Source organism: Astatotilapia calliptera, chromosome 15, assembly GCF_964374335.1.
Source record: "Astatotilapia calliptera chromosome 15, fAstCal68.1, whole genome shotgun sequence".
In the NCBI taxonomy this organism is placed as follows: domain Eukaryota; kingdom Metazoa; phylum Chordata; class Actinopteri; order Cichliformes; family Cichlidae; genus Astatotilapia; species Astatotilapia calliptera.
The window spans coordinates 11,998,039-12,013,223 of record NC_137436.1 but is presented as its reverse complement, the minus strand read 5'-3'; the positions used below and the strand labels follow the sequence as shown (position 1 = coordinate 12,013,223).

Below are 15,185 nucleotides of genomic sequence, written 5' to 3'. Positions count from 1 at the left end.
ATTCCAATTTTTGGTCCCCATACACACACACACACACCCTTCTGTCCTTCTAGGCCCTATATTGTTTTGCTTGTAATGCGTTTTCTGACACCTGGCTTTTAAATGAACTTTGCTGACATATAAATCATCTATAGCTTTGGCAGTATGTAACTAAAATATTAAAACTTATGTGTCCCTTGTGATCAGGGGTGTCTGGAGGCAGTGCTCACACGGCAGAGTGAAGTCGATGGACTTTCATCTTTAGCCCAGGAGGTTCTGGAGGAAACTTACATCAGCAGTCGTATCAGTGTTACGGCCACTCAGCTCACTGCCCGCTACCACTCCCTGCTGCTCAACATACAGGTTTGGCGCTCTTGATTATCTGCAGTTTAATATAATAATATTGCCTTTATATTCAGTTAATGGTGCTTTGCATTTTCAGAGATCCTTTATCTATTTAACAGTGAGCCACATGAGGGGTTTGTTGTGGTGTTTTCAGCGTTTGTGGTGTTGCTAACCCAGTTGTTCCTCTGTTGCTCCAAATGTACTCAGGAACAGTGTGATGTCACAGTTGTTTGTTTGTTTTTATTTAACACCATTTCACAAACACAGTCCCCTCAAGATGTTTTATATTGTAATGTAAAGGCCCTACATTCCTGCATGTATTTATATTTCTGCCTTTGGGCGCACTTTGCCAGTTCATGCATTTCTTCACTCACAGATTCTGCTTCCATCTCGGTTTCACCTGATTTACCCCGACCACTTAAGCTCCCAGCACGGTACTGCTTTTGTAGCGTGCAGGTGTTACACTGAGCTTTGCAACCCACATCAGTATGTTGTAGATGTGTGCTGTCACTTGAGGGCAGTGTAGAAAAATCAGCGTACTACAATGTGGACTGCTTTTGTTCATGTTTGTGCTAAAGTTGTTCCTTCAGTGTCGCCCTTGCAGCCATGAAATCAGAAGTCATAATAGTCAAAGAAGTTCTTTGCAGTGAACTAAAACTGAGCATCAGAAGCAACCATTGTCTGTGCTTCCATTCAGATGTTTATTACTCTGGGTTTATTATTATCACTGCCTTTCCTGTTCAAGCAGAGTTTGAACCAATCAGCATTCTGTCTACACATAGCTTCATTACCGCTGCAGAAGTATAAATCACAAATGTCTCACCTGTTCCTGTTTTCCTTATTTGTTCAATATTCATAAAGGCTCAATTTCAGCTGCTCTTTTCTCAGAGCCACTATGCCTGGTGACTGTATCTGTTACATTGCTTACCTCTAATTCTCCATTGTCATCACAGCTTTTTAAAACACTTCACCAGATTTTCTTACCTGCTTCTTTGGATCCACCCTATTGCCTACACTGCCAGCCTTGATATGTAAATGTGTAAACAAGACCTAGGTGTCATTGTGAGTTTAATAAATAAAAAGAATTAAAAACAAGCTGGCTGCAGGTTAAAAAAAAATTTGCGTTACCATCTCAATCATATATTTTAGAAAATGTGAATTTTTCATGCATTGCCTCTGGGGTCTCTTCCCACAGTGTGTTTTTCACACATGATTGTTCTCCCTCACTGTGGAATTTACTCCTGGGAGAGTTTTGACTTTGTTTCTGTAACACCCCATTGAAGTAGCTTTGAGAGTTATCCGTGTTACCCCTGCCGGGGTTGTTCTGTATACTCAGATCCAGCCTCTCTATTTGTCTTCTCCTCTGGGTTGAGGGGGGGACTAAAGGAAAATCAATGGGGCTCTGCTGGTCTGGAGCTAAGGCTGTAATTAAACGCTACAGAAAGCAATCTCACACCCTGCACCAGGAGTGGAAAAGCTTTGCCTGCACTGCATTGATTTTTTTTTACACCTTCAGTAACACATCTGAGTGTGCGTATGTGCGCATTTGTCCCCCTTTACTCCCTCACTTTTGTTTCTCCGCCTCCGTACAGCCCACACCCTTCCTTTCCTGCTAAAATTGTCTCACATATGCATATACTTTACAGTCGTGCCTACACACATATGCAAACACATAACATCCCTCTCAAACTGTGGATGCCTGTAATTATACCGTGTGAAGTGTGGGCCATATGGGCTTGAGGTGGGAAGCTGTTACCTCTGGCTAGTCAGAAAAGGTGTGCACTCAGCACTATCAGCTAATTGGAGCTCCTCACCACAGGATTTGCAAGTTGAGTGAATAATGTGTCAAAACCTGCAAGAAACCCTCTCCATCCTCACGGTGTTATCGACTCAGAATATCAGTCAAGTGGATAATGCGTCAAAAGCATAAAAACCCACTCCTCCTTGTAGTGAAGCTATTGACACTGAGCAGATGAAAGAGTAGAGGGGAAACGGATATTTTCTGTTTTGATGGCTGATCAGAGAGCTTGTGGTCCTTGGTGACTAATGTTAGACTGCTGCTGGGGCAAAAATCACACCTTCAAAAGGAAAGGATACAGGCAGTGTTTTCTAGAATTACCCCAAAGAAATATAATGTTAGACTTTGAAGAGTCTCACCAATAATTCTGACATATGAAACACGAAATCTGTTTTGTTTGTGTTTTCGTCATTTATCCTCAATTTATATTTGACCTACAGCAGTCGACTTAATATTTCCGGGAAGGACTAATGTTGTTTATGAAAGAAAGGGAGGTTTAAGACATTTATATGACGAAAATGGGTGGTTTTAGCCTGTTGCTTGCCATGTATAATTCAACTTTTTGGGATATAAATTAGATGTTCCAATAGGATGCTTTCATAAGGTTTTAAGTCAATAAAGACTAAAAAACAGGTAATTAAAAGCCATCCATAATTCACCTTTTGTGGATATAGGGTAGATGCTGTGGTAAAAAAAAGAAAGAAGAAGAAACATACTTTAACATAACGTTATAGGTGCATGAATGGAAAAAATAGGTATTTTTAGCCCATTGCTAGGCAACATGATGGATATCATAGTATCTGATTTCGATAAGTCCCTTCAGGGGTTTCAGATCTATGTGTGTGCCAAGTTTGGTTGCTCATCTCCTGATCGTCTAGACAGAGTTTTCAGGCAGACAGAGCTTTTATGTATCATAGTAAGATATTTATCCTCCTTAAAAATCCAAACTTAACATTTCTGGAACTTTTTTCTTCTGACCTTCGATTTAATCTACTTTCAGGACACCATCAAACAGCTACAAGAGGAGCTGAGGAGCATTGAAGAGACAGAGAATCTTTGCAAGTCCTTCACCGAGTGGCTTGGCTCGACTCTGAAAAGCTTCACAGCATTAACTGACACTTCTGAACCTCTAGACCAGGCGGCCATGGAGAAGAAGATGAAAAAACTAGAGGTATGTTTATTTAGTTTCACTGTTACATTTCTAAACCTCCACGGTTTAGACCCAAAGTGATGCATTTGGATAGAAGGTGCAGCGGTGCACCTAATGCACCTCCCTGAACTGTTTATGTCAAAGAATTTGAGCACAAACTCATATGAATCCAATTTCACAAGCCAGCAAACAAATCCTTTGTGCAGTTTTCTTTGGCAGCTGCAAAATGGCCGGTAAAATATGCATAGGCTTCCTGTAAAACTTGAAAAGCGTTCATTGTTCGTATAATATTTGGACAGCGCTCTCACCTAAGAGAAAATGACTGCAGCACTTTCTCTTATGTTCATTTCATCAAATTGGCTTTTGAGGGAGGTAGCCCTGCTCAGAAATGCACACACTGTAAAAAGAGAATCACCACTATAGTTTGCCTGGCATAGTTCAAATCGAGTGTGTAGAGGATTGGGTGAGAATGTGTGTATCGATCGGCTCTTTATGAAGACAAAGCGGGTGCTGCTTTAGAGGAAGCGTGGTAACAGGGGGAGACCTCCCACTGTGTGTAAGAGGATGAAGAAGCGCCGGTGTCAGGAGCCTGCTGGCACAGACACTGTAATTGATGCAGTGCCCTTACTGCTTCAATACACACACACACACACACACACACACACTTCTCTCCTCAAACACTCGTTTCATATCATAAAACCCATCCAAAGTGCTAACTAACAAGCTGCAGCAAACCCATGAGTCCTCGCGCATTTTTTTTACTTCTCCATCGCTATATCTCATTTCTCTTTGTCTTCTTCACATACATCCAGAACAGCCTTAACACACACACACACCCGCACACCAAACATAGATGTTTACAATAGATCATCTGGTGCAGTCTTTGCAGTAATCCGTGTCTGGGATCGATGCTCTGTCTCTGCGTATGCACTGAAGACATGCTGCCACCACATGTGTCCTTCCAGCACTGCATATAACACACGAGCGCTTGCTCATCTCCTGCAGTGAGAGCTACAGGGCTGTTCAGTGAGCAGGGATGATTATGCATCGACACAAAGACCAGTAATCAATAGTTGTGTCAAGGGCCATTAGTTGGATTTGGACTTTATTTGATACTGTCAAAGTGTGAGTCATACAGTAATGATGGACTACCTCAGTTGTAAATGTGCTGTGAATTCATTGTACATATCGTGATCATGTAGAATGTAACATATAATTTAATTTGTCCCCTTCAACTGAAGCGTCTCTGTAGTTTTCTTTGACAAGATTTATTTTGAAATGACTGGCTCGTACAAACATGTAAACAAGGCAAAATGCAAAATAGAAAAGGGTTGGTTCTCATTAATAAGCACCCCCCCCCCCCCTCCTTTCTCCTCCCTCCATAATTTTTAATTTCATTCGCATTTCATAAATGTTCAAGGTCATATCCTCCCCAGAGTCCCTGATGGTTTCTGATGCACACAGTCAGAGTTTTTTCCCCAAAGGTAAAGGTAAATCGCCCCATTTTTTAATTCCATATTTGTAACTGGGAATAATGAATGCATTTAGTTTAGCACAGAAATTGACATATGCTTCTTAATTAATTTGAACAAAATTTTGAGCTATGCAGAATTAAACATGCTCCTTCTGTTCTGTGGTTTCGCTGCTTTTCATGCACTGACGGCAGAGACTGCTAAACTGCTTAAAGGGTCATTTTTGTAATGTCCTTCCCCTTCTAGTAGGTAATGTAACTGCTAAACATGGTTGGCAGATCCATAGTAGATGCAGTGCAGTAGATAAAAGAGCCCAGGCACTGATGCAGAATCACCAGTTACAGCAGGTGGACAAGGAACTTGACTGGGATAATTGGGTTGACGTGCTATAAGACAGCTACAGCAGAAAGGGCATGATGTCTTTAAGACCTGATATACATTGTTCACAAGACTGTACTGCCTTATGCTATATGGAAGCCGTAGAATTATTAAATTATATGAGCCTATGCAAGTTTAAAACCTTACGCTGATAACTTATTTGATGCAAAGACAGATTGTGAGCACCAAATTCTGATCATTCTCTTAAGTGAAGTCACTGATTATTTCAGATTCTGGAAGAACAAAATCTTGCAACTTTAATTCAACATGTAAACAACCACCGCTGCTGCTAAGATGGAAAACTGATATCAGGTGTGAGATGAAGAGGCAATAATGAGTTTTTCAGCACTAAATCTAAAGTGCTGTAACTGCAATTACTGCAGATTTCTTCTTTTAGCTCTTGGTAAACACAGAGAACTATATGAAATTGAAATGTAGTCAGTGTCGCTCATTAAAGCCATAAAGCGTGAACGCCATTACTCGAGTGACGAGCGAGCCTGGAGCATCACATTAAGCGGGAAGCATGGACGTGTGCAGACAGACGCGGCTCTTGTTATATTATATTACCAACAGCCATAGCTGGAGATCCGGGATTGCTGAAGTGAGAGGCTACTTTCTACACAAGCAATAACAGACTGATGATGAAAGCTAGATGGCATCCCATAGAGTGGAGGTGTGAGTGTGTGTGTGTGTGGCATGTTATGGTTGCCCTGGAAACCCTGCAGCTACTTGTGCCTGTTAAGGGCCTGTTATAATTGGGTCCTCCTTTCATATTATTCACTGTGGTTTCTCCCCAACATGACCTCCCAGTCCTCTCCACATCGCACCATGCAGGTGTCAGCCTACCCGATGAGTTCAAAGCTTTTCAAATGCACTGTAAGGCTTGTCTGGGTGACTGGGACAGCACCGGAGGTGAAGGACAAGGGAATCAGTGATCTTGTATTGAATGCCAGCCTCAAAGTCAGTGAAGCTATGATATAAATCTATTTTATCCAAGAGGATGATTTACTCTTTTCTTTCATTCAGTAGTGTGTAAACTGCCTTGGCTGAAGGTCAGTTAGTAACAAGCAATGGTGATAACACAGTAGCAGGACCCATGGTGAGCTCTATTCATGCTTTCTCTTTCTCCCAGAGTCTCCAGTCTGAGCTCCAGCACGGTCACAGCTTCCTGAAATCACTTAGGGAGCGAGCAGAACAGGCGGCAGGCTTCCTGAATGAATCTGCAGCTGAAAGTTTAGGAGGAGAAGTAGAGGCGCGTCTTTCCCAGCTGGAGGAGTTAGCCGGAGGCCTCAGGCAGGAGCGCAGCTTCCTTGAGCGGGCATTACTGCTAGCTAAGGAGTTCCAGGACCGGTACAAGGCTCAGGCTCAGTGGCTGGTGGAAACCAAGGCTTTGCTTCGTACGCCAGTGGAGCCCAAGGCTGAGCTGTATCAACGCAGAGCACAGCTGACTAAGTATAAGGTATAGTATAAAAAAAGTGAGGGGGACATCTGGATTAATTTTACACTAAGTGATTTTTTTCTCTTTGGCGAATTCAGCAAGACTAATATTAGCATAATGAACCACATGAGTGACCTTGCATGTCTGAAAATTAACTTTAAAAGTAGATTTGCTTTAAATAATTGCTGACCATTTTCCAGAGTCATAATGACAGATGCTTATTGGCTGCTTTAACAGCAGTTGGCATTAATAAGTAAACCCTATTAATAGTAAACTAGATTTAAAAAAAAGCTTAACATCTAACGCCACATAGCATACCCTATTGTGCGGAAGATACTGAAGATAAAGCTTGTCTGTTTGTGTGTTTTAGGCTCTGTTGCAGATGGTTCAGTCCCATGATGGAGCCATCAAGTCAGTGCTGGAAAAGGGCGACGCTCTACTTTCCTCTGTCCACTACCCCTCCATTCGAGATAAAATAAGCAAACTACAAAAGGACTACACTGGACTTTGTAATACTGCCTTGGTGAGAAGCTGTACACAGATGACAGTAGTTCTTTTTGAAAAAGAGGACAAACTAATGTACTTTCCATGCAGGCAGAGCAGCAACTTTGGAATCAGCTTCACATAAATTAAGTGCATGTACATGCATGTGGATGTTTCTAAAAAGTTGTGTAAAACTAGCTTCTGATAAAAAACAAAACACTGTTGCTTCTCAGTGTCAAAGAAGCTTTCCTGCCCAGCTGTTGCATATGCATTGTCATCAGTATAGTTTGTCTGTGAACTGTGTGGCCCAGGCTCATGTGGAGAATTTGGAAGGCCAGGTGAAGGAACAGGAAGCTTACCACAACGAACTCCAGGAAGTGGAGCGCTGGTTGCTGCAGATGTCCAGCAGGATGGTGACCCCTGATCCCAGTATTAGCGGCAGCCTGGAGGCAGCCACTCAACAGCTGGCCAGACACAAGGTACCCAAATAAAATATTTCACTTTTGCTGTTTTTGGACTTATTGGTTGTATTTAATGACAAATCGCCTTAATTGGGGGACAAAAATGATCCCCTGTGGCCTGTACTACTACTTGATGTTTGTTTTATTTGATGTTAGTGTCATCATCATTTGAAAGGGTTTTGTTGCATATAGGATGCCAGGGTTACTGTCTTCTCAATAAATTTTACTTATGCCTCTTTTACACATGGGCACATACATATACATATATATATAATTCCCTTCTTACCCCAGCGGGCAGTCTTTATCCTTGAAGCTTGGGTCCTCTGCCAGAGGCCTGGGAGCTTGAGGTTCCTAGGTCTGCGCTCTTCTGGACAGAGATCTCAGACGTTGTTCCTGGGATCTGCTCAAGCCGCTTGCCTAGCTTGGAAATCACTGCACCTAGTGCTCCAATTACCACTGGGACCACTGTTGCTTTCCCCCCTACACATCTGGTCCCTTCTGGGGATCCTTGGGGTTCCCCGGATGGGACTAGTCCCTTCTGGGGAACGTCCGGCTATCCCAGTGTCTCCCATCGATATACTGCTCAGACCTCATTTTGCTGGGCATAAGTGATTGGCATGGTGTTTGGGTTTGGCAATAATAGTGAATTTTACGACAATTAATTTGGAAAAATATCAGACTTTTGCTTTGGACATGAAACCATAAGTAATATATTAATAATGAAATGTTTTCTTTTAGTAGGTTCAGTCTAAATGTTTAACAGATGCTGGATTTAGTCATCATTTAATCCAGACAGTTTAATAGCTCTTTGTGGTCACTCTGCTCAAATCACAAATGTACAAGCTCATCTGCTATTATATCTCCACTGGAGATTCTCTCATAAAATCCTACGTGGTTACTTTATCCTCCACAGGCCATCATGGAGGAAATTGCAGGGTTTGAGGATCGCTTGGCAGGCCTGAAAGAGCGAGGAGACCACCTGATGGAAGGCTGCAGTGACCGTGTGCAGAGCAGGCTGAGACAGCAGGTCCAGGCACACCAGCAAGGCACCAGAGACAGCTACTCTGCCATCTGCAGCACAGCGCAGAGAGTGAGTGAGGAGGAGGAGGAGATGGAGAGATGGAGGGAGGGAGGGAGGGAACGTGGAGGAGAAGGGAGGGAGTTGTGGGAAGCTGAGAAAGACAGATAGTCTGTCTGTCTATGGAGCAGTGAAATGGTTAATACACATTCATGAAGTAATTCTTGGATGTCCTTTGGACAAGACGTGCATGCACAGAAACGCATGGTTTAGATATCAGTTCCGTTAATTTTCCAACAGATTAGACAGCAACTTAATCCTAAATCATTCTGACACTTAAACCCATCTCTTAAGACAGCCCTTTACTGCCAGCGTAGAGGGCACAACCAATTAGGGCTGCCAAAGTGGAGCTCAACAGCAGCCGTATGCGGACAGACCCCACCGGCCAAAATCACTAACTCAATCTCGCCATATTAATCTCCGTGTATCCCCTGTCAGCTCCACTTTTTCATGCTTGAGCCAAAAATGATCACACACCACCATTCAGCGAATCTGGCGAGCCCCCATAATCCAGCCCCACTCTGTCATTTTGGCATCGTCTGTTCTGTCATCATAGCTCACCTCCCAAGACACTACCTCCACCACCACTCACACATCCAATCTGGCATTGTGTGATCCAGCCACACTTTACCACTACACTGCTGGCTTCTCTACAACTGCGCCTCAAGTGTTACGATGGCTGCCAACTGTGTCCCAGCGCAGCACAACTCTAATATCCTGCCTGCCACTTGCCACCATGCCAGCCTTCTAGCCTTTGCCAAATACATTGGGCATTTTGCCAGTAGTTGCCCCCCGTTATTCCTCTCTTTCGGGTTCTCATATTAACACTGTCAATCAGACCTTGCTGTTCCGCTCTCCCCTGGAAGGCATGGACGCCTCCACATTCAACACCTGTTAAATATAACAATGAAAAACTGCCTAATCATTTGGGTTTTAATCTGTCATTGTGTTTGGCCATAGGTTTTGACTTCAAAGCATTGTAGCACTGTGTCGTCTACCAACAGTTCGTTGTTTTCACTCCGTGTTCTTGCATGTGTTTATTCTGCTACTGTTGGTAAAACAGAAAACATTTAAATGGTTTGCCATGCAGAGGTGCGTCAATAGGAGCACTTATATTTAGCTTCTTCTGTATTACAGGTGTATCAGAGTCTGGATCATGAGTTACAGAGACATGTGAGTCTGCAGGACACACTGCAGCAGTGCCAGACGTGGTTGAACTCTGTGTCAGAAGAGCCAGAGCCTCCTACACATCCTTCTTTCAGCCTCGAGGAGGCTTTACAGCAGGTTAGTAACCATACATACATAAAGTAAGTATTAGGGATGGGTATTGATAAGATTTTCACGATTTCGATTCCATCTTCGATTCTGTTTAACGATTCGATTCTTTATCTATTCTCTTATCGATTCTTTTAAAAAAAGGAGAACACTAAGGTCGATTAGCTTAGAACTTTGTTTTATATCTTCTCTTTGAACAAGATAGAAATTTAGGAGTAACATGGCCTTACAAACCCAACCGTGAGATCTTAAGAGATCCAGCCTACGGCTCTTCAATGGGGTGTCACAGGGTCCCCAGGAAAAAAAAATGTAAATGTAAAATAATAAAATAAATATTCTTCTGTAGCAATAACAAAGTATAATATAAATTATTCTGTAACAATTACACAAGAATATCCAGTAATGTCTCTGCCTACAATTAAACACATTCACTTACCGAAAATCGGAGCATCTGCTGTGCAAGCCTTTGACCACAAACTTAGTCACTGCTCGGTGACATTCGTCTATCCTGACCTGAAAGGAGACGCTACCGGTAGACTGCAGCGAGAACTGCCAGCATCTGAGCCAGACTCTGTCTGTCTCTCTCATCATGGTCACCTAAATGCACAGTAATGGCAGGTTTTGTAATAAGGCAGATCGCGCTAACATAATATGCACTGTTAGTTGATTATTTACCTGCCGCATTAACGGGAGAGGACGTGCAAACGTTACCGCTGCTGCTGGGTTGAGATTCACGAGTCCGGAGCGGAATTAGAAACATGACATTCATTATCTACTTTGCAAGTATTGCAAGTTGTTTGCAAGTATTGCAAGTTGCCCGGTTGTCATCCGTTCCCGTAAAGTATAATCAAACTTTTGAGCGTTTGAGCCGCTTCGGCGCCGTGTTTCCTGCCAGGTAAATGACGCTCCGCAACGTGGTGAGAGAGGATGTAGTGAGGATATAATATGCCCAACCAGTAAAATCAATAAAATTAATAGACAGCTATATACAAACAGGTGAAGCAGGAGCGGGCTCTGCAGGAGCAGGCTGGCACTTACCTCCAGCTTGTGTGCGCCACGTGTGACCTGTGTGAGCCGAGGGTGAGGGAGACCGCAGCAGCTATCCAACAGGTCAAACTGCAGGTCAGTTCACTTTAAGAAGCTTTTAAGCAAAAGAGTACAAGTTTCAGCATGCATGTTTATAGCTCATATACCCATCGTGAAATGACTGCACTTTATTGTTGTGTCTAGATTGAGGAGCGTATGCTGCTTTGTGAAGAGGTAGCCGACAGCTGGAGAGACATCGAGGAGCAGAAGGCAGATCTGGAGACCCAGCTAATAGAGACAGAGCAGCAGCTTCAGAACCTCACCAGGAGACCTGCAGAGCTGGAGCCTAAGATTGCACAGAACCAGCTGGACAAGGCCCAGGTTAGATTTTACTATTTTACTTTTTTTACATTTTTTTTTTACATTTTTTTACATTTACATTTTTCAAAGAGTTTTCTTTTAGCTAAAATCATACAATTTGAGTTGCTGCTCAGAATAATCCCAGAAACCAACTCTTATCTTTCTTCCAGGAGTTCCTGCAGCAGATTAAGGAGAAACAATCTGAGGTAACACGTCTGCATGAAGCCATCGGCAGGTTGATGGACGGACAGGTCTCTCCTGCCCTGGAGGAGATAAGGAGACTGAAGAAAAGCTGGATGGACCTGGGCCAGCGGGCTGAAGAGCTGGAAGCCCTGCGGGGGGAGGACATGCAGCGAAGTGGAGAGTACCAGGAGAGTGTTGTTGCTGTAGAGGAACTTTTCCATCAAGTATCCAGGGAATGGGACTACCTTGCTAGGTATCAGACTTTTTTGTTTTTATCAAGGCTGTAATGTCATTCTCTGCATGGCATCCACTTATGTATATACAGAAATAGCTATATATATGAATACACAACATAGTTTCATTAGTCTTTCTACTGCAATAGAGACAAAAGTTTACATTTTTATTACTATATCCCTGATGTCCCTTAACTCATGTATATATGTTACTAGGGCTGACACAGAGAGTACAAGTGAGCATCTAGAAGCACTCAGGAAGCTCGCCAGTGACCTAGAGGAGCAAAGAGAAACTCTGGAAGACTTGAGGGACCAGAGACAAGCTATCCTGCCTCGACTTAGCCTGCTAGACAAGGAGTTGGTCAAACAACAGGTGAGGACATTATTTTTTCCTATAACTGTATGTGTCCAGCAATATGCTAATATGATCACACAGTCGAAGTAATATTGACACATTTTCTGGAAATATTGTATTTCATCAGGTGGGTCATCTGGAGCAGCGCTGGGCACAGCTGGAATCGCTGATTCAGCAGAAGATCCAGGACTCTGCGCAGATGCTAGAGGATCTTGCCCGAGTGGAAAATCAGCTGAGAGATGCCAGAGAGTGGGTGGAGGAGCAGCGGCCTGCCCTCACCTCTGCCCTGAAAACCAGCCCACCCCCCGATCTGGCCCAGAGTTTCCTGTTTGACCACCTGAGCGTATGTGTAGAGCTGGAGGCCCGTCAGCAGCTGCTCGGTCAGGCAGTGAAGGAAGCTCAAGCTGTGGCTTCCAGGCTGGGACTGAGTGAAAAGAGACGCCTGCAGGAGCTCGTTGAACAAGCCCAGACTGAAGTGGAGGCTCTCGGGGCTCGGGTTGCCCAAAGGAGGAAGTACCTTAGTAAGGTAACAGCTGGACTTATGATTTAGATTGAAAATAACATTTTAATTATGCCTTAAAGGGGCTAATTATATCCTGAGCTATTAGTCTGGTGAAAGAAAAAAAAGACCCAAAGAAAAACCAGGTAGTCCAAGAAATAAATTCTGCTTATCCTGCCAAAGTCCATTTGTAAATAAATTGTGATGTTTCTGTCTTCCTCTCAGGCCTTCACAGAGAGGACACAGTTCCTTCAAGGCCTGGGGAGAGCATTATCTTGGATACAGCAACAGGAGAGGAAGGCCTTGATAGATGACCACATAGCACTTCTTCCTGAGGACCTGGCAAAGCAGGTTGCTGGATGTCGAGGTGTTCAGAGCAGCTTACGAGCTTATCAGAGGGAGCTGGCATCTCTCTGGGTACAAGGCCGCGATCTGGAGAGAGATGCCACTGACAAAGAGAGAGCAGAAACGCTGGCAAGACTTGAGGAGCTACAGTCTGCTTTTGAAACTGCTCTCCAGAGGACTACCCAGCGTCTTGCAGCCTTAGAGAAAGCCTTGACCTCCAGGAAGTACTTCCAGGTTGACCTAGACAAGACTTGTCAGTGGCTGAGACAAGCAGATGACATAACATTTCCGGAAATCAATTTAAGCACTGCTGATGATAGCTCGGATTTGCAGTCACAGCTTTCCAATTATCAAAATGTCCTAGAACAAGCTTCCGAGTATGAGAACCTCCTTCTTATTGTCCAAAGAATAGGTCAGGAGATCCTCCCTACTCTGAATGAGATCGACCATTGCTACCTGGATGAGCGGCTCAATGCCCTGCCACAGCAGTACAATGCCATCCTAGCTCTAGCCAAAGAGAAGAAAGACAGGGTCCAACAGATTATCCTAGAACGGAAAGAGTTCTGCACTTTCTTTGATATTACTCGTAATGCACTGGAGGAGCTTCAGGAGCAGTTTGACAATCTGGAGAAGCAGACTATCAGTATTGAAGAGGAGGAAGTTGTTAGTTTAGTTAATGAATACAGAAATATAAATGAAAGTTTAGTCCATATTAGCCCTGCTGTTAGAGAACTGCACGGGAAAAATGAGGGTTTCCTCAGTAAAGGTCAGCACTACAGAGCTGAGGAGACACAGCAGCTTGTGAGTCTCCACAACACACTGAAAAGGAGAATTGATCAGAAGATCAAACACTTACATGATTGCTTGGAAATACTATCTAAACACAAAGTAGTTTTTTCCAAGTTAGACTCAGAGTTACAGTCTGCTAAAGAGGAGCTGGTGAAATTGAAATCAGACAAAGAAGTAAGTGCCATAGATAAAATCTCAAGTCTTTATTTACTGCTGGAAAATCTGGATGGAGTGAACTCTCAGGCTGAAGAATGCAACCAACAGATGCAAAACCTTTGTCTTACGACTGATGCTGCTGCCTTTCAGGAAACTAGTCTGCAGCTCCAGTCGCTGCAGTCTTTACGATGTGACGCTAAGCGTTTCGTTGAAGAAAGCGAAACGACAGTCGCAAAAAATGAAGACTTCACAAGAGCTGTTGAGAAAGTGTTCGAGTGGTTGAGGACGGTTAAAGACAAAACGAAGGATCCTTTGACCTTTTCAGAGGTCAAAATTGAGAGGATACACGAGGAAGTGCGGAAACTGAAAATCAAGGAGGAAGAAGTGAAAAGTAGACTGAGGGTCGTTGATGTCTTGGGTGCACGAGAAAAGCAAAAGTACAAAAGCAGGAAAGCAACCGTTCCTTCCCATGTAGAAGAGAAACTGCAGGAGCTGGGAAGGCTGGGAGATGAAGTCCAACAAGGAATTTGTGCAAAACAAGTATGTAATTATGTTTGTTGATTGCTTTAATTCACCTTATAGCTATTTTCTGATAGTATTGTGACGTTGCACTAAATGTAATTGATATACATTTGGAAATGACTGCCTCAGTTATTGTCCACAGTATTCCTGAGCCATCATTCATGGTTTAAAGTTCTAAATGTTACTTTCAGTGTCATGTCCTCCCTCACTGTTAATATTAATCAACTTGGGGAGGTTAAAACATTTCAAATATATCCTTAGCATCTTCTTCTATAAAAACAAGACTACTGGTAAGTTTAAAAACAGGACATTTTTACACATTAACAGCAAAAATGTGGTTTAATGTTTAAACTGTGCCCTTCTCTATCAACTCATTTACATAGATAAAATCTTGTGGGAGGCCAGAAAAAGAAGTTAATTAAATCACCTTTTGCATATTCTAGCTGGCTGTGGATCAAGCGCTTTCCTTGGTCCAGAGGCACCACTTATCTCTGCAGTCCATGCAGAAATGGCTAGACTCCGCTGCGGCTTTGCTTCAGAGGGCCACCACAGGGGTGGAGCTCGAAAACCAAGCAGACTGTGCACAGGATCTGGAAGAAATTTTAGCTAAGGAAAAAAACTTCAAAACTGGTTTACAGGAGTTCGGGACTTTAGATCCCTTGCTGGTGGATTTTCTGGAGGCAGGAGTGATGAGTGGGCTCAGAGAAAAAGTAAACACAATGCAGCTAAGAAGCACCGAAGTCAAACAGCAAGTGGATACTTACAGAGAAGTGTTGGAGAGGTGTGTGCTATATCAAGTATACATATACAGTTTATATTTATTCCATATACCTAAAATGATGTTGTGCATAGTTTCTTTA

The 15,185-nt window shown here is 43.2% G+C and overlaps 1 protein-coding gene across 1 annotated transcript in view; it reads left to right on the top strand.

The window, feature by feature from the left end:
* Positions 1–15,185, top strand: part of syne1a (spectrin repeat containing, nuclear envelope 1a) — a 128,779-nt gene that overhangs the window by 62,153 nt on the left and 51,441 nt on the right. The window contains exons 67-80 of the mRNA XM_026193858.2: positions 187–342; positions 3,123–3,293; positions 6,255–6,581; positions 6,931–7,083; positions 7,355–7,522; positions 8,418–8,594; positions 9,720–9,866; positions 10,854–10,979; positions 11,088–11,264; positions 11,414–11,679; positions 11,876–12,032; positions 12,142–12,540; positions 12,739–14,343; positions 14,769–15,106. Of these exons, the coding sequence (XP_026049643.2) occupies positions 187–342; positions 3,123–3,293; positions 6,255–6,581; positions 6,931–7,083; positions 7,355–7,522; positions 8,418–8,594; positions 9,720–9,866; positions 10,854–10,979; positions 11,088–11,264; positions 11,414–11,679; positions 11,876–12,032; positions 12,142–12,540; positions 12,739–14,343; positions 14,769–15,106 (4,367 nt within the window). The remainder of the gene's footprint in view (positions 1–186; positions 343–3,122; positions 3,294–6,254; positions 6,582–6,930; positions 7,084–7,354; positions 7,523–8,417; positions 8,595–9,719; positions 9,867–10,853; positions 10,980–11,087; positions 11,265–11,413; positions 11,680–11,875; positions 12,033–12,141; positions 12,541–12,738; positions 14,344–14,768; positions 15,107–15,185) is intronic.